Here is a 25,000-nt window from a genome sequence, read left to right as displayed (position 1 = left end):
ATTGTAAATAAGAATTTGTTCTTAAATAAAAAATATAAACATTGTCAATGGACTAACAGGGAATGTTGGGTTTTATTTTAATATTATTTTAATATTGTATGTTGGGTATTATTTTGCTTGTTGGGGCGGGAGGGTCTTTTGATTGTAATCTGTATGCATGATGCTTACTCCCCTTGTTGTTAAAAAATGGATATAATTGTACATCTATTTCAAAAACTGTATCTACCCTGTTTTTATATATCCCCCAAAAATATGTATATAAACAAAAAAATAAAAAAATAAATGTTTGTTTGAATTTGTTTGAATAATGTTAGAGGATGATTACATTACAGACACCTTCCAGATCTCACAACACCTGGAAAGGGTGCGTTTCAGGATGACTACATTACAGACACCTTCCAGATCTCACAACACCTGGAAAGGGTGCGTTCCAGGATGACTATATTAGACACCTGCCAGATCTCACAACACCTGGATAGGGTGCGTTCCAGGATGACTACATTAGACACCTGCCAGATCTCACAACACCTGGATAGGGTGCGTTCCAGGATGACTACATTAGACACCTGCCATATCTCACAACACCTGGAAAGGGTGCGTTCCAGGATGACTACATTAGACACCTGCCAGATCTCACAACACCTGGATAGGGTGCGTTCCAGGATGACTACATTAGACACCTGCCATATCTCACAACACCTGGAAAGGGTGCGTTCCAGGATGACTACATTAGACACCTGCCATATCTCACAACACCTGGAAAGGGTGCGTTCCAGGATGACTACATTACAGATACCTGCCAGATCTCACAACACCTAGATAGGGTGCGTTACAGGATGACTACATTACAGACACCTTCCAGATCTCACAACACCTGGAAAGGGTGCGTTCCAGGATGACTACATTACAGACACCTTCCAGATCTCACAACACCTGGAAAGGGTGCGTTACAGGATGACTACATTACAGACACCTTCCAGATCTCACAACACCTGGAAAGGGTGCGTTCCAGGATGACTACATTACAGACACCTTCCAGATCTCACAACACCTGGATAGGGTGCGTTACAGGATGACTACATTACAGACACCTGCCAGATCTCACAACACCTGGAAAGGGTGCGTTCCAGGATGACTACATTACAGACACCTTCCAGATCTCACAACACCTGGATAGGGTGCGTTCCAGGATGACTACATTACAGACACCTGCCAGATCTCACAACACCTGGAAAGGAATGCGTTCCAGGATGACTACATTACAGACACCTGCCAGATCTCACAACACCTGGAAAGGGTGCGTTCCAGGATGACTACATTACAGACACCTGCCAGATCTCACAACACCTGGATAGGGTGCGTTACAGGATGACTACATTACAGACACCTGCCAGATCTCACAACACCTGGATAGGGTGCGTTACAGGATGACTACATTACAGACACCTGCCAGATCTCACAACACCTGGATAGGTGTTTAACATATCAGCTAAACCACATCATCTGCTATAGCAATCTGATGCCAGACTGCTCAGTCAATGACGTGACATGGTTTTTGATGCAATGAAAATGTCTGTAATGTAGTGGAGCCTAGAACGCACCTGGCCCCGCCTCCTGCCACGGTGCGATGACGTAATCACCTGTACCTCAGGACACTGTCAGACGGAAGGTTGTTTCAACAGCGGGAAGACAGCAACAGAGGCAGGTTGATCCAGTGACTCTCCGCATGAACATTGGACCAGCATGGTAAGACCAGAGCCACAATGAGCACACATCATCATTTGTTATATATCAATGCTCTTCCTGTTTTTAAAAGCCACACTCCTTTAATTTGTGCATAGCCTCAAAGTGTGGGACACCTTATTATCAGTGCTGTTGCAAATAATGACAGAGTCTGCTGACATTGGACTATTTTACTGTGATCCAACATGCTGGCCGTAAATTAGAATCAAAATCTGTCTGGTGTCTGATTCTGAGGGGAACATGTCTCTTTACACTCATTCCTACCAATTCTCTGGTCACGTTTCAGTGTATACCAGCCTTCAGTCTATCCGTTGTAGAGGCGTGTATTGCTTTACCCACACCACTGTGGAAAACGGCGCCATTTCTTTCAGTTCATTTACTGTGTCAAAGTCATGGTTAAAAAGTAAAACGTGTCTAACAACACTGAAGCACTAGAACCTGCTAGACCTCATTCTATGGCCCCGTTCCAAATATCTCCCTGTTCCCTACAGGGCCTTGGTCAAAAGTAGTGCACTTCATAGGGAATAGGGGTCTCTCTGTTCCCTATAGGACCCTGGTCAAAAGTAGTGCACTTCATAGGGAATAGGGTGCCATTTAGTGCGCCGTCTCCTTGATCAAGCTTGATACATACTAAACGCTGACTGCTGTTTGGTTGACAACCCCGCCCCAACAGTGATGAATATTCGAGGTCACCGTTATTGTCTTGTGTTAAGTGGTTTGTGACTGGGGCTAAGGCTCAGCGGACGTTTACACTATACAAGCAGCACTGGCCAAGCCACGCCAGGCTTGCCCTCATGTGGGTGCTAGCAAGCAAGCTAGGTAGGTAGTGCTACTCATCAACAGCCACTGTCAGCCAATCCAGTAGGGGATGGAAGCTGTGGTGAGCTTTGATTGGTCACTGAGGATTTTAATAAAGTTCAGCTTCCCCCCAACTTTAGTGAAAGGAGACTACTGTAGATGTGAGGGTGAAAGCAGCCTACTGTAGTTGTGAGGGTGAAAGCAGCCTACTGTAGATGTGAGGGTGAAAGCAGCCTACTGTTAGATGTGAGGGTGAAAGCAGCCTACTGTAGATGTGAGGGTGAAAGCAGCCTACTGTAGATGTGAGGGTGAAAGCAGCCTACTGTAGATGTGAGGGTGAAAGCAGCCTACTGTAGATGTGAGGGTGAAAGTAGCCTACTGTAGACGTGAGGGTGAAAGCAGCCTACTGTAGATGTGAGGGTGAAAGCAGCCTACTGTAGATGTGAGGGTGAAAGCAGCCTACTGTTAGATGTGAGGGTGAAAGCAGCCTACTGTAGATGTGAGGGTGAAAGCAGCCTACTGTAGATGTGAGGGTGAAAGCAGCCTACTGTAGATGTGAGGGTGAAAGCAGCCTACTGTAGATGTGAGGGTGAAAGCAGCCTACTGTAGATGTGAGGGTGAAAGCAGCCTACTGTAGATGTGAGGGTGAAAGCAGCCTACTGTAGATGTGAGGGTGAAAGCAGCCTACTGTAGATGTGTGGGTGAAAGCAGCCTACTGTAGATGTGAGGGTGAAAGCAGCCTACTGTAGATGTGAGGGTGAAAGCAGCCTACTGTAGATGTGAGGGTGAAAGCAGCCTACTGTAGATGTGAGGGTGAAAGCAGCCTACTGTTAGATGTGAGGGTGAAAGCAGCCTACTGTAGATGTGAGGGTGAAAGCAGCCTACTGTAGATGTGAGGGTGAAAGCAGCCTACTGTAGATGTGAGGGTGAAAGCAGCCTACTGTAGATGTGTCAACCTATGGAGGCTGCCTTAGCAGCAGCTGTGACGTCTCAGTCTGGTCCAGAAACAGTGGACCTGGGAGCAGCAGCAACAACAGTAGAAGGGGGTACATTAGCAGCCTTACTGAAGTAACAGTCAGTACTAGGGGACCGTGGGGGCTCTGTAGGGTCCGGCAGGGCGCTGCAGGAGTGGTTCTGTCTGCTGGAGTAAGATGGAGGTAACACTAGGGGTAACACTAGGGGCAACACTAGGGGTAACACTAGGGGCAACACTAGGGCAACACTAGGGGCAACACTAGGGCAACACTAGGGCAACACTAGGGGCAACACTAGGGGCAACACTAGGGCAACACTAGGGGCAACACTAGGGCAACACTAGGGGCAACACTAGGGGCAACACTAGGGGCAACACTAGGGCAACACTAGGGGCAACACTAGGGGCAACACTAGGGGCAACACTAGGGACAACACTAGGGTTAACACTAGGGGCAACACTAGGGGCAACACTAGGGGCAACACTAGGGACAACACTAGGGTTAACACTAGGGTTAACACTAGGGGCAACACTAGGGGCAACACTAGGGGCAACACTAGGGGCAACACTAGGGGTAACACTAGGGGCAACACTAGGGGCAACACTAGGGGCAACACTAGGGGCAACACTAGGGGCAACACTAGGGGCAACACTAGGGACAACACTAGGGGTAACACTAGGGGCAACACTAGGGGCAACACTAGGGGTAACACTAGGGGTAACACTAGGGGTAACACTAGGGGCAACACTAGGGGCAACACTAGGGACAACACTAGGGTTAACACTAGGGGCAACACTAGGGGTAACACTAGGGGCAACACTAGGGGCAACACTAGGGGCAACACTAGGGGTAACACTAGGGGCAACACTAGGGCAACACTAGGGGCAACACTAGGGGGTAACACTAGGGCAACACTAGGGGGCAACACTAGGGGCAACACTAGGGAACAGGTAACACTAGGGGCAACACTAGGGGTAACACTAGGGGTAACACTGGGGGCAACACTAGGGGTAACACTAGGGGCAACACTAGGGGTAACACTAGGGGCAACACTAGGGGTAACACTAGGGGCAACACTAGGGGTAACACTAGGGGTAACACTAGGGGCAACACTAGGGGAACACTAGGGGCAACACTAGGGGCAACACTAGGGGCAACACTAGGGGCAACACTAGGGGCAACACTAGGGGTAACACTAGGGGTAACACTAGGGGCAACACTAGGGGTAACACTAGGGGTAACACTGGGGCAACACTAGGGGTAACACTAGGGGCAACACTAGGGGTAACACTAGGGGCAACACTAGGGGCAACACTAGGGGTAACACTAGGGGCAACACTAGGTGTAACACTAGGGGTAACACTAGGGGCAACACTAGGGGTAACACTGGGGCAACACTAGGGGTAACACTAGGGGTAACACTAGGGGCAACACTAGGGGTAACACTAGGGGGAACACTAGGGGTAACACTGGGGCAACACTAGGGGCAACACTAGGGGTAACACTGGGGCAACACTAGGGGCAACACTAGGGGTAACACTAGGGGCAACACTAGGGGTAACACTAGGGGCAACACTAGGGGCAACACTAGGGGTAACACTGGGGTTAACACTAGGGGCAACACTAGGGGTAACACTAGGGGCAACACTAGGGGTAACACTAGGGGCAACACTAGGGGTAACACTAGGGGCAACACTAGGGGTAACACTAGGGGCAACACTAGGGGCAACACTGGGGCAACACTAGGGGTAACACTAGGGGCAACACTAGGGGTAACACTAGGGGCAACACTAGGGGTAACACTGGGGTAACACTGGGGGCAACACTAGGGGTAACACTAGGGGCAACACTAGGGGTAACACTGGGGCAACACTAGGGGCAACACTAGGGGTAACACTAGGGGCAACACTAGGTGTAACACTAGGGGCAACACTAGGGGTAACACTGGGGCAACACTAGGGGTAACACTAGGGGCAACACTAGGGGTAACACTAGGGGTAACACTAGGGGTAACACTAGGGGTAACACTAGGGGCAACACTAGGGGTAACACTGGGGCAACACTAGGGGTAACACTAGGGGCAACACTAGGGGTAACACTAGGGGTAACACTAGGGGCAACACTAGGGGTAACACTGGGGCAACACTAGGGGTAACACTAGGGGCAACACTGGGGGTAACACTAGGGGCAACACTAGGGGCAACACTAGGGGTAACACTAGGGGCAACACTAGGTGTAACACTAGGGGCAACACTAGGGGTAACACTAGGGGTAACACTGGGGACAACACTAGGGGTAACACTTGGGGCAACACTGGGGTAACACTAGGGGCAACACTAGGGGTAACACTGGGGTAACACTAGGGGTAACACTAGGGGTAACACTGGGGTAACACTAGGGGCAACACTAGGGGTAACACTGGGGCAACACTAGGGGTAACACTGGGGCAACACTAGGGGTAACACTGGGGCAACACTAGGGGCAACACTAGGGGTAACACTGGGGCAACACTAGGGGTAACACTAGGGGCAACACTAGGGGTAACACTAGGGGCAACACTAGGGGTAACACTAGGGGCAACACTAGGGGTAACACTGGGGCAACACTAGGGGTAACACTAGGGGCAACACTAGGGGTAACACTAGGGGCAACACTAGGGGCAACACTAGGGGTAACACTAGGGGCAACACTAGGTGTAACACTAGGGGCAACACTAGGGGTAACACTAGGGGTAACACTGGGGGCAACACTAGGGGTAACACTTGGGGCAACACTGGGGTAACACTAGGGGCAACACTAGGGTAACACTAGGGGCAACACTAGGGGTAACACTAGGGGTAACACTAGGGGTAACACTGGGGTAACACTAGGGGTAACACTAGGGGTAACACTAGGGGTAACACTAGGGGTAACACTGGGGGCAACACTAGGGGTAACACTGGGGGCAACACTGGGGCAACACTAGGGGTAACACTAGGGGTAACACTGGGGCAACACTAGGGGTAACACTGGGGCAACACTAGGGGTAACACTAGGGGTAACACTAGGGGCAACACTGGGGCAACAGCTTGATTTGGAAGAGAAACTCTGGATGTTCTCACTGTCTGGGTTCTGATAGGGATCTTTTGTCACTGATCTCACTAGTAATCCACCCTGATACCATTACAGCTTGGTTTGGGAGAGGGACTCTGGACTTTTCCCTTGTCATGGATCTGTCAGTGCCAATGATCTTCGTAGCTGAAGGTTTAAACATGTTGAACCATCCTGGATTGAATTCCACTGCTCCATCTATCTCTCCATACATTCAGTCAAACTGCCACCCTAAAAGGATGCCATCCTTGAATAATTATTGGCACTCCTGTTTTCAATACTGCAGCATCTCCTTGCGAGGATAACGACACTGAACCTTTTTCTAAAATGTTTTATGAGATTGGAGAACACATTGGGAGGGATTTTAGACTATTCCTCCATACAGAATCTTTCCAGATCCTTGATATCTTTAATCTGCATTTATGAACGGCACCCTTTAATTCAGGTTTTCAATGGGTTTCAAGTCCGGAGACTGAGAATTGCAAAATGTTGATTTTGTGGTCAATTAATAATTTATTTGTGGATTTTGATGTGTGCTTGGAGTTATTGTCTTACTGGAAGATCCATTTGCGGCCAAGTTTCAGCCTCCAGGCAGAAAGTCGCTCTGGATAAGAGCGTCTGCTAAATGACTAAAATGTAAATGTAAAATGCAACCAGGTTTTTGGCTAAAATGTCCTGGTAGTTGGTAACGTTCATGATGCCGTTGACCTTAACAAGGGCGTCAAGACCATTGGAAGGAAAATAGAAGCAAAATAGCTCCATAACACCAAAGATCCACCCCCATATTTTACCATAGGTATGAGATACTTTTCTGCATATGCTTCCGTTTTTCAACACCAAACACACCCTGGTGTGCACCCGGCCAAAGAGCTCTTTTTCCATGTCATCTGACCATAGCACCTGTTCCAATCCAAGTGCCAATTCCTTTTAGCAAACTCCAGGCGGTGCTATTGTGTTCCACCCCAGGCCACGTTTTAATATTATTTTAATATTGTATGTTGGGTTTTGGTTTTGCTTTGTCTGTTTCTTATCTTACTTTTTGATAAAATTGTTCATCTACTACAACAGGGGTTCTCCAACCTCTCCTCAGGACCCCCAGCCGTTCCAAACCTCTCCTCAGGACCCCCAGCCGTTCTCCAACCTCTCCTCAGGACCCCCAGCCGTCCCAAACCTCTCCTCAGGACCCCCAGCCGTTCTCCAACCTCTCCTCAGGACCCCCAGCCGTTCCAAACCTCTCCTCAGGACCCCCAGCCGTTCTCCAACCTCTCCTCAGGACCCCCAGCCGTTCCAAACCTCTCCTCAGGACCCCCAGCCGTCCCAAACCTCTCCTCAGGACCCCCAGCCGTTCCAAACCTCTCCTTAGGACCCCCAGCCGTTCTCCAACCTCTCCTCAGGACCCCCAGCCGTTCCAAACCTCTCCACAGGACCCCAAGCCGTTCCAAACCTCTCCTCAGGACCCCCAGCCGTTCCAAACCTTTCCTCAGGACCCCCAGTCGTTCCAAACCTCTCCTCAGGACCCCCAGCCGTCCCAAACCTCTCCTCAGGACCCCCAGCCGTTCTCCAACCTCTCCTCAGGACCCCCAGCCGTTCCAAACCTCTCCTCAGGACCCCCAGCCGTTCTCCAACCTCTCCTCAGGACCCCCAGCCGTCCCAAACCTCTCCTCAGGACCCCCAGCCGTTCCAAACCTCTCCTCAGGACCCCCAGCCGTTCCAAACCTCTCCTCAGGACCCCCAGCCGTTCCAAACCTTTCCTCAGGACCCCCAGCCGTTCTCCAACCTCTCCTCAGGACCCCCAGCCATTCTCCAACCTCTCCTCAGGACCCCCAGCCGTTCCAAACCTCTCCTCAGGACCCCCAGCCGTTCTCCAACCTCTCCTCAGGACCCCCAGCCGTTCCAAACCTCTCCTCAGGACCCCCAGCCGTTCTCCAACCTCTCCTCAGGACCCCCAGCCGTCCCAAACCTCTCCTCAGGACCCCCAGCCGTTCTCCAACCTCTCCTCAGGACCCCCAGCCGTTCCAAACCTCTCCTCAGGACCCCCAGCCGTTCTCCAACCTCTCCTCAGGACCCCCAGCCGTCCCAAACCTCTCCTCAGGACCCCCAGCCGTTCCAAACCTCTCCTCAGGACCCCCAGCCGTTCCAAACCTCTCCTCAGGACCCCCAGCCGTTCCAAACCTTTCCTCAGGACCCCCAGCCGTTCTCCAACCTCTCCTCAGGACCCCCAGCCATTCTCCAACCTCTCCTCAGGACCCCCAGCCGTTCCAAACCTCTCCTCAGGACCCCCAGCCGTTCTCCAACCTCTCCTCAGGACCCCCAGCCGTTCCAAACCTCTCCTCAGGACCCCCAGCCGTTCTCCAACCTCTCCTCAGGACCCCCAGCCGTCCCAAACCTCTCCTCAGGACCCCCAGCCGTTCCAAACCTCTCCTCAGGACCCCCAGCCGTTCCAAACCTCTCCTCAGGACCCCCAGCCGTTCCAAACCTTTCCTCAGGACCCCCAGCCGTTCTCCAACCTCTCCTCAGGACCCCCAGCCGTTCCAAACCTTTCCTCAGGACCCCCAGCCGTTCTCCAACCTCTCCTCAGGACCCCCAGCCATTCTCCAACCTCTCCTCAGGACCCCCAGCCGTTCCAAACCTCTCCTCAGGACCCCCAGCCGTTCTCCAACCTCTCCTCAGGACCCCCAGCCGTTCCAAACCTCTCCTCAGGACCCCCAGCCGTTCTCCAACCTCTCCTCAGGACCCCCAGCCGTCCCAAACCTCTCCTCAGGACCCCCAGCCGTTCTCCAACCTCTCCTCAGGACCCCCAGCCGTTCCAAACCTCTCCTCAGGACCCCCAGCCGTTCTCCAACCTCTCCTCAGGACCCCCAGCCGTCCCAAACCTCTCCTCAGGACCCCCAGCCGTTCTAAACCTCTCCTCAGGACCCCCAGCCGTTCCAAACCTCTCCTCAGGACCCCCAGCCGTTCCAAACCTTTCCTCAGGACCCCCAGCCGTTCTCCAACCTCTCCTCAGGACCCCCAGCCATTCTCCAACCTCTCCTCAGGACCCCCAGCCGTTCCAAACCTCTCCTCAGGACCCCCAGCCGTTCTCCAACCTCTCCTCAGGACCCCCAGCCGTTCCAAACCTCTCCTCAGGACCCCCAGCCGTTCTCCAACCTCTCCTCAGGACCCCCAGCCGTCCCAAACCTCTCCTCAGGACCCCCAGCCGTCCCAAACCTCTCCTCAGGACCCCCAGCCGTTCCAAACCTCTCCTCAGGACCCCCAGCCGTTCCAAACCTTTCCTCAGGACCTCCAGCCGTTCTCCAACCTCTCCTCAGGACCCCCAGCCATTCTCCAACCTCTCCTCAGGACCCCCAGCCGTTCCAAACCTCTCCTCAGGACCCCCAGCCGTTCTCCAACCTCTCCTCAGGACCCCAGCCGTTCTCCAACCTCTCCTCAGGACCCCCAGCCGTTCCAAACCTCTCCTCAGGACCCCCAGCCGTTCCAAACCTCTCCTCAGGACCCCCAGCCGTTCCAAACCTCTCCTCAGGACCCCCAGCCGTTCCAAACCTCTCCTCAGGACCCCCAGCCGTTCTCCAACCTCTCCTCAGGACCCCCAGCCGTTCCAAACCTCTCCTCAGGACCCCCAGCCGTTCCAAACCTCTCCTCAGGACCCCCAGCCGTTCCAAACCTCTCCTCAGGACCCCCAGCCGTTCCAAACCTCTCCTCAGGACCCCCAGCCGTTCCAAACCTCTCCTCAGGACCCCCAGCCGTTCTCCAACCTCTCCTCAGGACCCCCAGCCGTTCCAAACCTCTCCTCAGGACCCCCAGCCGTTCCAAACCTCTCCTCAGGACCCCCAGCCGTTCCAAACCTCTCCTCAGGACCCCCAGCCGTTCCAAACCTCTCCTCAGGACCCCCAGCCGTTCTCCAACCTCTCCTCAGGACCCCCAGCCGTTCCAAACCTTTCCTCAGGACCCCCAGCCGTTCTCCAACCTCTCCTCAGGACCCCCAGCCGTTCTCCAACCTCTCCTCAGGACCCCCAGCCGTTCCAAACCTCTCCTCAGGACCCCCAGCCGTTCCAAACCTCTCCTCAGGAACCCCAGCCGTTCCAAACCTCTCCTCAGGACCCCCAGCCGTTCCAAACCTCTCCTCAGGACCCCCAGCCGTTCCAAACCTCTCCTCAGGACCCCCAGCCGTTCTCCAACCTCTCCTCAGGACCCCCAGCCGTTCCAAACCTCTCCTCAGGACCCCCAGCCGTTCCAAACCTCTCCTCAGGACCCCCAGCCGTTCCAAACCTCTCCTCAGGACCCCCAGCCGTTCCAAACCTCTCCTCAGGACCCCCAGCCGTTCTCCAACCTCTCCTCAGGACCCCCAGCCGTTCCATGTCTTTGATCTATTCCAGAGCTGGCACAGCTGATTGAACTTGCTGGCACAGCTGATTCAACTTGAGGTTTGAGAAGCACTGTATTACAATAACTAGTTCTAACCTCTTTTATATGTCCTATAAAAATGTTTTAGTCAATGGACACATCCAATCAATAGACAATTTCAAATAAATGTAAATAAATGTTTGCTGTTCCAAAGAAATGTATGTCTTTGATTGTTCTCTTTGCTACTGTAAAAAACACACACACACACAGGCACCCCCCTACCCTCTCCCCCCTCCCCTCTCCCCCCTACCCTCTCCCCCCTCCCCTCTCACCTGTATCCGTCTATGAAGCTGCCGTTGATGTAGTCTGACCCCTCCACTCCTCTGATTGGCTGCAGACAGACCCTGGTGGTCTCATAGGGCATGATGTTCACCAGACGGTTCTTGAACTTGTTACACGGCAGGTTGGCACTCACAAACCTGGAGGTGTGGGCCTTCGCACTGGCCAACCGCTATGGAGGGGGAGGGAGATGACATAGGGTTGTTATAATGTGACGTAGCATGACATAGGGGTGTTATAATGTGACATAGCATTACATATTGTATCATAACAAGATATGACATGAGAGGAGGAAGGGAAGTGGTCAAGCGCTATGAAGGGGATGAGGGTGACATAGGGTGTTATAATGTGACATAGCTACACATCATGTAATAATGAGACATAGAATGACACAGCAGAACAGAGCATGACTTCATATTTAAGATTGACCCTAGCATTGACTAGATGCTGTGGGACATGATATGTCATGACATAGATAAGTTATGTTATAACAAGATAACATATGGCTTAACAATTCGTAAGAAAATATCACATGACATAATGCATTATATCATGACATAGTAGAACAGAGCATGAGCGCTATACAGTTCAGTTTGCACAGAGTCTAACTAACAGAAAGAGAGGAGAGGAGGAAGAGAGGAGAGGAGGAAGAGAAGGGGAGGAGGAAGAAAGGAGAGGAGGAAGAGAGGGGAGGAGGAAGAGAAGAGAGGAGGAAGAGAGGAGAGGAGGAAGAGAGGAGAGGAGGAAGAGAAGAGAGGAGGAAGAGAGGGGGAGGAGGAAGAGAGGAGAGGAGGAAGAGAGGGGGAAGAGGAAGAGAGGAGAGGAGGAAGAGAAGAGAGGAGGAAGAGAGGAGAGGAAGAGAGGGGGAGGAGGAAGAGAGGAGAGGAGGAAGAGAAGAGAGGAGGAAGAGAGGAGAGGAGGAAGAGAGGGGGAGGAGGAAGAGAGGAGAGGAGGAAGAGAGGAGATGAGGAAGAGAGGAGAGGAGGAAGAGAGGGGAGGAGGAAGAGAGGAGAGGAGGAAGAGAGGGGGAGGAGGAAGAGAGGAGAAGAGGAAGAGAAGAGAGGAGGAAGAGAGGAGAGGAGGAAGAGAAGAGAGGAGGAAGAGAGGGGGAGGAGGAAGAGGAAGAGAGGAGAGGAGGAAGAGAGGAGAGGAGGAAGAGAAGAGAGGAGGAAGAGAGGAGAGGAGGTAGAGAGGAGAGGAGGAAGAGAGGAGAGGAGGAAGAGAGGAGAGGAGAGGAGGAAGAGAAGAGAGGAGGAAGAGAGGAGAGGAGGTAGAGAGGAGAGGAGGAAGAGAGGAGAGGAGGAAGAGAGGGGGAAGAGGAAAAGAGGAGAGGAGGAAGAGAAGAGAGGAGGAAGAGAGGGGAGGAGGAAGAGAGGGGAGGAGGAAGAGAGGAGGTGAAGACGAGAGGAGAGGAGGCAGAGAGGAGAGGAGGAGAAGGGGGAGAGGAAACCACAGGCCCTCTGGCTGTCTCAACACACATGTGAACCAGAGTTGATCCTGAGTCAGCAAAACCCCAAACACACACACACACACACCCACACACACACACACACACACACACACACACACACACACACACACACACACACACACACACACACACACACATACACACACACACAGACACACACAGACACACACACACACACACACTCTGACCGTTGCTTGACTCGTGTGAGAAAGAACAACAGATCAATATAGAGAGAGACGGAGAGGAAACCACAGGAAGCCAATCGAACACTGAGTGCCACGGGGGGGGCAACATGTTATACTCTTTTGGTCCAGACAGCATCAGATACATGGTCTGCACATCCTGAGGCAGAGGGGCGCTGTTTCCCTCGCTCTGAAGCTTTATCTGAGATTGAGGAGTCTTGCTGTCGTCGCACGTCTCGGTCAAATAAATGATCAATATTTAAATATTTTATTTGAACGGGCAAGGAGGTACAGTAGTGCTGGCTAGGTCCCTGGATCACACAGACACAACTTTTCAGTGTTCCTGAACAGCACCACAGAACCCTAGAACCTTTAGAACGTACCTTGAACTCCAGTTCCATGCCCGTGACGTTCTCCGCCGGTTCTATTTTGGTCAGTGTCTGGATGTAGGCATAAAGGTTCCGCGCCGGAACCTCAGTGTTGCCACAGGCGACGGCTTCCAGCAGCGCGTCGTGAATAAAGGCATACTGATCCTCCGTCTGCACCATGTAGTTCCGCTGGGACCTAAAGTTGAATGTTTCAGTCAGGGTTAATTTACTGGCAACACTGGTAATCACACAGTCTTTGGTTTCAGTTAGCATTTTCTGTAAAGTATCCGCAAAATAATAGAACATTTGAAATAACTACTACATCCCTACAGTGGTAATTGGTTCAATGTTATGAACATGAATGCTGTGCTTTTTGGACGAGAGATTTCCCCAAAGTGATTCAACATAGCAGCCCATTTTTACCTCATGAGGGTCACGTGACCGTAGATGTCAACCGTCTTCTCGTGTTTGATTCGCTCCACCATGGCGTCAATCACGATGAAACAGCCAGTCCGGCCCACTCCAGCACTAAGAGGGGAGGGAACAGGAAAACACGGTGCATAAGCATTCCAAAAGTTAGTCCGTGTGTTACGGTATCAACTGTAAAAGTTAGCCCAGTACTATTTGCAGGGCCAATGTGCAAATTGGAACTAAATGGAGTTAAAATGATTCATCCTTCTACAGTGTGTAGAATACCTAATGTTTACAGTGTGCAAAATGTTGACCTGCAACTAGCTAGCTAGCTTAAGGAAATCAAATCCATTTGATCCTCTCTGCCCAGACACAGTCAGACAGACACAGCACTATCCTGTTCCCTAACCAAAACACCCCAACACACACACACACACTCTCACACAGTCACACACACACACACACAGTCACACACACTCTCACACAGTCACACACACACACACATATAAAACCATATTTTATATGTTAGAAACCATATTTTCCCTAATCCCTAACCCTAACCTTAACCCTAACCTTAACCCATAATCCTAATTGTAACCCTAATCCTAAACTTAAAACAACCTTTGTCCTCATGGGGATGTGGGAAATGTCCCTACCAGGGAGAATTGTCCTTGTACCATGGTTGTGGGATTTCAGGTCCCCACGAGGATAAAAGAACAAGATCACACAGACACACACACAGACACACACACACACACACACACACACACAGACACAGACACAGACACAGACACAGACACACACACACACAGACACACACACACACACACACACACACACACACACACAGGAAGTCCCTCTACCACCTCTGCAGAGGACAATATAGGGATAAGGTGGAATCCTATTCCACAGGCTCTGAGAGCAGGGGCTACAGGCCATTATGGGGTACAAAGGAAGACCCAGCAGTGATCTGTCCAACGATGCCTCTCTTCCAGATCAACTCAACTCATTTTATGCGCGTATTCAACAATAACAACACCATACTGTGCGTGAGAACCGGAGGACTGGGTGATCTCACTCTCTGAGGCCGACGTGAGTAAGGTCTTTAATCAGCTCAACACTGACGGTGTTCCAGGGCGCGTTCTCAGAGCGTGTGCAGATCAGCTGGCAGGCATAAGGCCGCGAGGCCTGACGGTGTTCCAGGGCGCGTTGTCAGAGCGTGTGCAGATCAGCTGGCAGGCATATTTCCAACCTCTCCTTGTCCCAGTCTGTAATCCCCCACATGTTTTAAAGATGACCACCATCATTCCTGTTCCCTAAGAACTCTAAGGGATTCATGCCCCAATGACTAACGTCTGGTAGCACTTACATCTTTAATCATGAAGTGCTTTGAGACTGGATATGGGGCAAACCCTCTCCATCAACCCAGACACCCTATACCCACTCCAATTTGCATACCGGCCCCAACAGATCCATAGATGACGCAATCTCAATTGCACTCCACATCGCTCTCGCCCACCTAGATAAGAGGAATACCTATGTGAGAATGCTATTCTGCAGCTGAGTGTTCTACACCATTGTCCCCTCCAAGCTCAGGACCCTGGGACTGAACACCTCCCTCTCCAACTGGATCCTGGACTTCCTGACGGGCCGACCCCAGGTAGTGAGGGTAGACAACATCACCTCCGCCACACTGACCCTCAGCAGTGGGGGGCCCCTCAGGGGTGTGTGCTTAGTCCCCCTCCTGTATTCCCTGTTCACCCACGACTGCGTGGCCACGCACGACTCCAACACCATCATCAAGTTTGCTGACGACACGACCGGCGACGATGAGACAGCCTACAGAGGGTGATGGGGACAGCAGTCACTGGGGCCTATATCAGCAGGAGTGTTTAACAAAGGAAGGCCCGGAAAATCGTTAAAGACTCCAGCTGGAGTCCCCGTGTTGAGTCCTATCCCAAGCCAAAGACTGTTCTCTCTGCTTCCACATGGCAAGAGGTACTGGTGCATCAAGTCTGACGTCAACAGGCTCCTGAACAGCTTCTATCCCCAAGCCATAAGACTGCTAAACAGCTAACAGAATGGCTAACTAAACAGCTAACAGGATGGCTAACAGAATGGCTAACTAAATAGCTAACAGACTGGCTAACTAAATAGCTAACAGAATGGCTAACTAAACAGCTAACAGAATGGCTAACTAAATAGCTAACAGAATGGCTAACGAAATAGCTAACAGAATGGCTAACTAAATAGACATTTACATTTACATTTACGTCATTTAGCAGACGCTCTTATCCAGAGCGACTTACAAATTGGATAGCTAACAGAATGGCTAACTAAACAGCTAACAGAATGGCTAACTAAATAGCTAACAGACTGGCTAACTAAATAGCTAACAGACTATCTGAGTTGCCACCTGTATTTATTTGTGCACACTCACGACCACTGACACTCCAACACACACATAACATGCACACACATTTATACTGGGTCTACACACACCCACTCAAATACAATCATCATTTACGCTGCTGCTACTCTGTTTATCATAGATCCTGATGCCTAGTCACCTTACCCCTATACATATCTACCTCCATCACTCCAGTATCCCTGCACATTGTAAATATGGTCCTGGAACTGACCCTGTATATAAGCACCTTACACCTATACATATCTATCTCCATCACTCCAGTATCCCTGCACATTGTTAATATGGTACTGGAACTGACCCTGTATTTAGCTTCTTACTTTCTCCTGTTCTTCTTATTTCTTATTTTTATATCTGATGTGTTTTTGTTCTACCTTGTGTTATTTGTAGTAATACATTCTTATTGATTACTGCATTGTTGGGTTTAGAGTATTTTACTTTATTTGTGCAAGTGAAAACTTTAAACTTTAAACTTGACACACAGACACACTTTTTTGGGACAAACAATTGATTCCCATTCAAAATCCTATTTTCCCTAACCCCTAACCTGTGGGACCCCCTGCCCATACACTCTTAACAGCTTTAGAAGTGTTCTCTTTAAACTAGAGGTTAATAAAATGAGTTGGTCAAGTCTCTATGTCCACCCTGTCCACCCTGTCCACCCTGTCCACCCTGTCCACCCTGTCCACCCTGTCCCCCCTGTCCACCCTGTCCACCCTGTCCACCCTGTCCCCCCTGTCCCCCCTGTCCCCCCTGTCCCCACAGTCCCCTTTCCTAACCCTAACCACTAATCCCTAATCTTAACCCTAACCCTAATTCTAAACCTAACCCCTAAGCCTAAAATAGCCATTTTACAAGTGAGGACCGGTCCTCACTTCTCTGAATTTTAGTTGATTTACTATTTTTGTGAAGAAATACTCACAACTATAGTAAAACGCACACACACACACACACACACTCACACACACACTCACACTCACACTCACACACACACACTCACACACACACACTCACACACACACACACACTCACTCACACTCACTCACACACACACACACACACACTCACACACACACTCACACTCACACACACACACACACACACACACACACTCACACTCACACACACACTCACACTCACACGCACACGCACACGCACACGCTCACACTCACACTCACACTCACTCACACTCACACACTCACACACACACACACACACACACACACACACACACACACACACACACACACACACACACACACACACACACACACACACTCACACACACACACACACACACACACACACACACACACACACACACACACACACACACACACACACACACACACTATCCTATCCTCCAACCCAGACAGTCAGCCACTGGACCAAACACATTACTGAGTACAGTTACATACACACAATAGATTCATATAATAGTTTGATTTAAACGTTTACATGCTTTGCATTAAAAAGAATGATTGACCTAATAATCTTGTTTACACGGACTCATCTGAAATCAGGATACCTGATGGGACATTGATATATGCAGAAAAACACCAATAAAACTAAACATTCAACCACAGTGATATTTTTGGGAAGCCTATTTGATTCTGAGTTTGGATGTGAAAACTATTTCTAAGATGCATATTTAAAGTTTTTCCGAACTCACTTCACTCGCGCTGTAAGGTTCTGTATTTATTTTCTTAGTTCACCTTGTGTTCTTGAACGTAGCCCTGTTTCTTTGTGTTCTTGAACGTAGCCCTGTTTCTTTGTGTTCTTGAACGTAGCCCTGTTTCTTTGTGTTCTTGAACGTAGCCCTGTTTTTCATTTTTGTTCATTGATTTCACCTGTGTAAGTTACTCACCTGGTCTCATCAGCTCCTTATTTAGTTCAGTTCATTCTGTTTGTGCCTTGTGAGGTATTGTTCGTTTTGACTCTACTAAGCCTTTTCCTAGCTCGTTTGTGAGAACCAGTTATAGCCTTCAGTCCTAGTTTTTTGATTCACCTGCCTGTTTGCCTACCTGTGTATGACCATTGCCTGCCTGTGACTACGATTCCTGCCTTCTGTGAAGGTGAAATAAACACGTGCCGCGCTAACTGCGCGTGAATCTACACCTTTTTCTCCCTGAGTATTCATTACACGCGCATACCAGGGAGGCTCTCGGCTGGTGCTGCCACATGCGCAGATCAAATACACCGCTGGAACGCCGGTTTAGGCTGTTTAAACGTCCTAATCATTTTAAAGACTGCTCAGAAAAGCAGGCGTGTGCTTACTTCGATTCTGACCTTTTTTACGCTGAGTAAGGTGTTTACATGACTATTGCATAATCGGCCTACTGCCATAATCAGCTTAATATCTCATTATTGGTGTGCATGTAAACGTACTCATTACTGTTACGCTGTGTTGACTGGCTACAGACGGACACTCCAGGCAGGTCCAACACACACACACACACACACACATGCGCGCACCTGCACGCACTTTCCCTTCTCCATCATAAACCCAGCTCTCGGGAGAGGGAGAGCGAGAGAGACAGAGAGTGAGAGAGAGAGGGGGTGAAGGGGGGGGGCGAGAGCGAGAGATACAGAGAGTGAGAGAGAGAGAGAGAGAGAGAGTGAGGGGGGCGGGTGAGAGAGAGAGAGACAGAGAGAGAGACAGAGAGAGAGAGAGAGAGAGAGAGAGAGAGAGCAGAGAGATACAGAGAGAGAGAGAGAGAGAGAGAGAGAGAGAGAGAGACAGAGAGATACAGAGAGAGAGAGAGAGAGAGAGAGACAGAGCGAGAGAGAGAGAGAGACTGTATTGTTACTGTAAAGAAGCTAATTTAATTCACCTATAATCCTGTTACACCAGGGGTCCCCAAACTTTTTCCTGTGAGGGCCACATAACTTTTCCCTTCTCTGATGGGGGGCCGGTGTCAGTTTGTAACAGAAAAAGTGTGACGATCGTAGGGGAGCTTAAAAAATTTATTGTTTTCCAGAAAGCCACACATAACCAAATAACCCTTTCCAGGTTCTTTACAGAAAAAAAGTCAGGAAACAAATAATAACACTATTAATGAAATAAATAATAACTAAATAACCCTCTCTGAGTTCTTCACAGAAAAAACAGGAAATAAATAACACTATTTATGAAATAAATAATAACTAAATAACTCTCTCTGGGTTCTTCATAGAAAAAAAAGCCATGGAACATTAACTTTCTGTTGTGCCATGCACAATCTTAACAGATAAAAGTTCAGCTCAGTTGTCAGAGCAGAATCTCTCTGACACATATGAGCAGTCTCTTAAAGTTCTTGTGTTCCTTCCTTATAATCCTTTTGTAGGTTCCAGTAGGCTTGTAGACACCGCTGTTTGCAGCTCTCTCTCATCAACTTCCCTGTGAAAACCACAAAGGAAGCAGGTTGAGAAACTGAACTAAGTGATACAGCACCTACACAGCACAATACATTTCACTACCAGTATGGTTGTAAAGATGGATTTTATCCCAGTAGATTTTATTATGATTATATTTGTTTATGCTCAGAATGACTCATTCAAGTCAGAAAAGTGAGCTTACCTATGTATGTTCATCAGTGTGAACTGTGGGCCTGCATCTGGCTGGTGAGAAGTTGAATATCAGGTTCCATTCTAGTTACAGCCAGTCTCAAGCACTGATGCAAATGTTCATCTGTCAATCTTGATCTCATCGGAGTTTTCAGCAGTTTCATGCGAGAAAAGGTTTTCTCGCAGATATACGTGCTGCCAAAAACTGTGGACATTTTCATTGCGTGTTTTTTGATGTTTGGATATGTGTCGTTTGGGAGGGCGGCATAGAAGTCAATGAGACTGTTGGGCTTGAATGCGTCTTTCAGAACATCACAGTTCTGTAACTCAGCCAACTCAAACTGATATGAAGGCTGGGCTTCATCAATGTCGGCAACAAAGGGGTTCTGAAAAAGACGGATTTCTTTTGCATGAACATGTAGTTCACTGAATCGCACACCGAACTCCGCCTTCAGCATTTCCAGTGCTTCCACGCACTTTTCAGCTGGGAATGGGACCGCTGGGTTCTCTGTCGACAGGTTTTGGGTAGCAGGAAGATGGACGAAGTTGCGCTTTTTCACTTGTTCCAAAAGCAGCGCTAATTTCACCTCAAATGCTTTTATGTGTGAATACATGTCGCAAATGAGTTTCCCCTCGCCTTGTAGCTGCAAGTTAAGGCTGTTAAGTATTTCTGTCACGTCTGTTAAAAATGCGAGGTGCCATTTCCATTCTGGGTCGATCAGCTCTGGGACCGTTTTGTCTTTTAAATGAAGAAATGCGTTAATTTCGGGTAGCAGCTCGTAAAAACGCCTCAAAACTCTGCCCCGGCTCAGCCATCGGACCTCTGTGTAGTACAGCACATCTCCGTGCGTAGACTCCAGTTCAGACAGGAATTCTTGGAACTGCCTGTGTTTAAGTCCCTTTGCTCTGATGAAGTTTATGCACGACACCACAACCTTCATTACAGAATCCCACGTCAACACTTTGCAGCACAGTGCTTGCTGGTGAATTAGGCAGTGGACTCGTAGCGGGGCGGTGAGACCCCTTTTTTCCAACTCCCGGTTCATGCGTCCTATTAGACCGCGAGTTTCGCCCACCATGCTAGGAGCCCCGTCAGTCGTGATGCTAGCTAGCTTTGACCAGTCCAGGTCCAACTTCTCCATGGTTTGGCACACTTTGTCAAAAATATCCTCTCCCGTTGTAGTCCCTTTGAGACTTTGGAGGGCTGCCAGCTCCTCGCATATCTCAAAGTTTGCGCTAACTCCACGAATAAAAATGAGCAGTTGCGCTGTGTCTTGCACGTCCGTGCTCTCATCCAGTGCTAATGAAAAAAAGTCAAATTCTTTCGTCTTCTGCTGCAGCTGGGCATATACATTACTCCCGATTTCTTCAACGCGTCTGGTGATTGTACTCGCCGACAGACTTACGGCATTAAATGCATCTTTCTTCTCGGGACACACCTCCTCCGCGACAGCATCCATACATTTCTTAACAAACTCTCCGTCAGTGAAAGGCTTACCGCTGCTTGCTATCAGTTTAGCAACCCGAAAGCTGGCCCGAACGGATGCCTGGTTCAGCTGAGCTTGGCGTACAAATGTATTCTGCTGAGATAGTAGTCCACTTTTTAGCTTTGATAGTTTGTCTGCTCGTATTTGGCCTTGCAAGCTATCGTACTTGTCTTTGTGACGGGATTCATAGTGTCGGCGAAGATTGTATTCTTTGAATACCGCCACCGTCTCTTGACAGATGAGACAAACAGCCTTTTCTTTGCATTGAACAAAAAAATAATCGTTTGTCCACTGCAGGTTAAATACCCTGCATTCTGAATAAATTTTTCTCTTACCTAACCTTTTCGCCATTATTCCGTTCTCTCTTTGACAGGGCCGGGCCTAGGATTTTTTTTCTGGAGGCCAAATAGGAAAAAAATCCGATAGCGTCTCTGGTATTGTTCAGAGGGCCGGGCCAAATGTGCTGACGGGCCGTATCCGGCCCGCGGGCCGTAGTTTGGTGACCACTGTGTTACACACTCCATTTCACTGGCAGCTTCCTTGTTAGACACACACACACACAGACACACTCTCTCTCTCTCACCTCCTCTTTCTCCCTACCTTTCCCTCCCTCTCTCTCACCCTCCCTCTTTCCCCCACTCCTCCCTCCCTCCCCCTCTCTCTGTAACTTGCTGAGTAAGAGGAAGATAAGTATTCTCCATGTCAGTTCCATTCCACAGCGGGTTAGGGTTAGCTTGTTTAGCCAATGAGAAGTGTTTGGGGTTTCTGTCTGGGTAAAAGGTCAATGTCATTTAAGCTCAGGAGATGAATATACAGTGGGGAAAAAAAGTATTTAGTCAGCCACCAATTGTGCAAGTTCTCCCACTTAAAAAGATGAGAGAGGCCTGTAATTTTCATCATAGGTACACGTCAACTATGACAGACAAATTAAGAAAAAAAAATCCAGAAAATCACACTGTAGGATTTTTTATGAATTTATTTGCAAAGTATGGTGGAAAATAAGTATTTGGTCACCTACAAACAAGCAAGATTTCTGGCTCTCACAGACCTGTAACTTCTTCTTTAAGAGGCTCCTCTGTCCTCCACTCGTTACCTGTATTAATAGCACCTGTTTGAACTTGTTATCAGTATAAAAGACACCTGTCCACAACCTCAAACAGTCACACTCCAAACTCCACTATGGCCAAGACCAAAGAGCTGTCAAAGGACACCAGAAACAAAATTGTAGACCTGCACCAGGCTGGGAAGACTGAATCTGCAATAGGTGATCAGCTTGGTTTGAAGAAATCAACTGTGGGAGCAATTATTAGGAAATGGAAGACATACAAGTCCACTGATAATCTCCCTCGATCTGGGGCTCCACGCAAGATCTCACCCCGTGGGGTCAAAATTATCACAAGAACGGTGAGCAAAAATCCCAGAACCACACAGGGGGACCTAGTGAATGACCTGCAGAGAGCTGGGACCAAAGTAACAAAGCCTACCATCAGTAACACACTACGCCGCCAGGGACTCAAATCCTGCAGTTTCAGACGTGTCCCCCTGCTTAAGCCAGTACATGTCCAGGCCCGTCTGAAGTTTGCTAGAGTGCATTTGGATGATCCAGAAGAGGATTGGGAGAATGTCATATGGTCAGATGAAACCAAAATAGAACTTTTTGGTAAAAACTCAACTCGTCGTGTTTGGAGGACAAAGAATGCTGAGTTGCATCCAAAGAACACCATACCTACTGTGAAGCATGGGGGTGTAAACATCATGCTTTGGGGCTGTTTTTCTGCAAAGGGACCAGGACGACTGATCCGTGTAAAGGAAAGAATGAATGGGGCCATGTATCGTGAGATTTTGAGTGAAAACCTCCTTCCATCAGCAAGGGCATTGAAGATGAAACGTGGCTGGGTCTTTCAGCATGACAATGATCCCAAACACACTGCCCGGGCAACGAAGGAGTGGCTTCGTAAGAAGCATTTCAAGGTCCTGGAGTGGCCTAGCCAGTCTCCAGATCTCAACCCCATAGAAAATCTTTGAGGGAGTTGAAAGTCCGTGTTGCCCAGCGACAGCCCCAAAACATCACTGCTCTAGAGGAGATCTGCATGGAGGAATGGGCCAAAATAGTGTGTGAAAACCTTGTGAAGACTTACAGAAAACGTTTGACCTGTGTCATTGCCAACAAAGGGTATATAACAAAGTATTGAGAAACTTTTGTTATTGACCAAATACTTATTTTCCACCATAATTTGCAAATAAATTCATAAAAAATCCTACAATGTGATTTTCTGGATTTTTTTTTCTTATTTTGTCTGTCATAGTTGACGTGTACCTATGATGAAAATTAAAGGCCTCTCTCATCTTTTTAAGTGGGAGAACTTGCACAATTGGTGGCTGACTAAATACTTTTTTTCCCCACTGTATATACAGTATATGTTTTCAAATGTTTTTCCATAAGTCAGTTCTTCTCTGGGTTTCATGCATGCTTGTTGTTACACTGCTGTGATGAATTTGGCCAGTGATGGACAAAGTCAAGATATTTGGTAGGGTCTTTGGCAAATTAAATCACTGAAACTTGCATTGACGTGTGGAGAGACAGTGTTCTACAAAACGAGTGCTTAATTTGAGCCGGATCCTGCCGGAACAGGATCTGGCACCTCTCAATTTTGGACTGTTTCGTTCCAGAACACATTTACCAGGATCCGGTACCTCTCATGGGCATGAAAAATAATTTTCACTGTTTGCAATGTAAAATACTAATAAAATCAATCACAGCTAATTCAAGAACCCTCGTATGTAATTCTCCTGCCCCCTAAAAAACGTCATGTGAAAACGTGCCTGATAGTCTAAGAATTGATTTGTTTAGGGCCGGCTCGGGTTTATGGTTTGTGCAACATTGTAGCCTACATAGACCAACGCGTGGCCGTTGCCGTGGTGAGAGAGTGAAGCACGCTTGTATCTTTCCCAGAATTAGAATGGCATTCAGTTGCTATGATCTCTCTCCCTCTCTCTGCTCTAATAGACATGAGTCTGCAACTAGCATCTCTCCAGCATTCAACTACATTTACCAAAGTTATAGAATTACTGCTGTTCTAGAATTACTGCTGTTCTAGAATTACTGCTGTTCTAGAATTACTGCTGTTCTAGAATTACTGCTGTTCTAGAATTACTGCTGTTCTAGAATTACTGCTGTTCTAGAATTACTGCTGTTCTAGAATTACTGCTGTTCTAGAATTACTGCTGTTCTATCATTACTGCTGTCTGTTCAGAAATAAATTAAGTCATTCTGAATACTACACCAGGAGGGCCTAGAATTTAGACACAGAGGATGAATCTTTTATTTTTATTTTTTATAGCCTAGCTGTGGATTGTGTGTAGCCCAATCACAAGGCATAGCCTACAGTCGGTTGAACGCGCTGCACATCTGTCAGTGAACAGCATGCAGCCCAAACAAGCCTTTCGCAATATTTCAAATACAATCGCAGAAAACAACAGGTTGGAAAGCAAATGGCTCCTGCTGAAAAGACAAGACTAATCTGTCCGCTCTAGGCCACCGAATATGTTATCAACTTCCAAATAGGCCTATTGAACGAACAGCATTGTTTTACAAAGTAAAACAACAGTGAGACAGGCTTTTGACACAAGGGCATCAGCCATCGCTGGTGAATGAGCTGCGCATCATTGGGTGGAGTCACTGAACCTGGAAAGATTTTTTAGGACTATAATTCCCTCCTCATATCGTACAATATGTGTGTCTCCACACCCTTAGGCCTAGGCTACTGATGGATTCAAGACCAGGTCGTTTTTAATGATCTCACATTCTCCGTTTATCAGGGT

The 25,000-nt window shown here is 48.8% G+C and overlaps 2 protein-coding genes across 2 annotated transcripts in view; both read right to left on the bottom strand.

The window, feature by feature from the left end:
• Positions 1–25,000, bottom strand: part of LOC121551701 (receptor-type tyrosine-protein phosphatase delta) — a 237,095-nt gene that overhangs the window by 13,721 nt on the left and 198,374 nt on the right. Inside the window, 3 exon segments of the mRNA XM_045214471.1 lie at positions 11,279–11,457; positions 13,322–13,502; positions 13,730–13,834. Of these exon segments, the coding sequence (XP_045070406.1) occupies positions 11,279–11,457; positions 13,322–13,502; positions 13,730–13,834 (465 nt within the window).
• Positions 19,481–21,679, bottom strand: LOC123484289 (general transcription factor II-I repeat domain-containing protein 2-like). Its single transcript, XM_045214470.1, has 2 exons — positions 19,705–21,679; positions 19,481–19,524 (listed from the first exon to the last, which is right to left on the bottom strand). The coding sequence occupies exon 1, from the start codon at positions 21,527–21,529 to the stop codon at positions 19,718–19,720; it is 1,812 nt and encodes a 603-aa protein (XP_045070405.1). The 5' UTR covers positions 21,530–21,679; the 3' UTR covers positions 19,481–19,524; positions 19,705–19,717.

This window comes from Coregonus clupeaformis, unplaced genomic scaffold (assembly GCF_020615455.1).
Source record: "Coregonus clupeaformis isolate EN_2021a unplaced genomic scaffold, ASM2061545v1 scaf0261, whole genome shotgun sequence".
NCBI classification, from domain to species: Eukaryota; Metazoa; Chordata; class Actinopteri; order Salmoniformes; family Salmonidae; genus Coregonus; species Coregonus clupeaformis.
The sequence above is the reverse complement of the archived record's forward strand: the minus strand, read 5'-3'. Positions and strand labels throughout refer to the sequence as shown.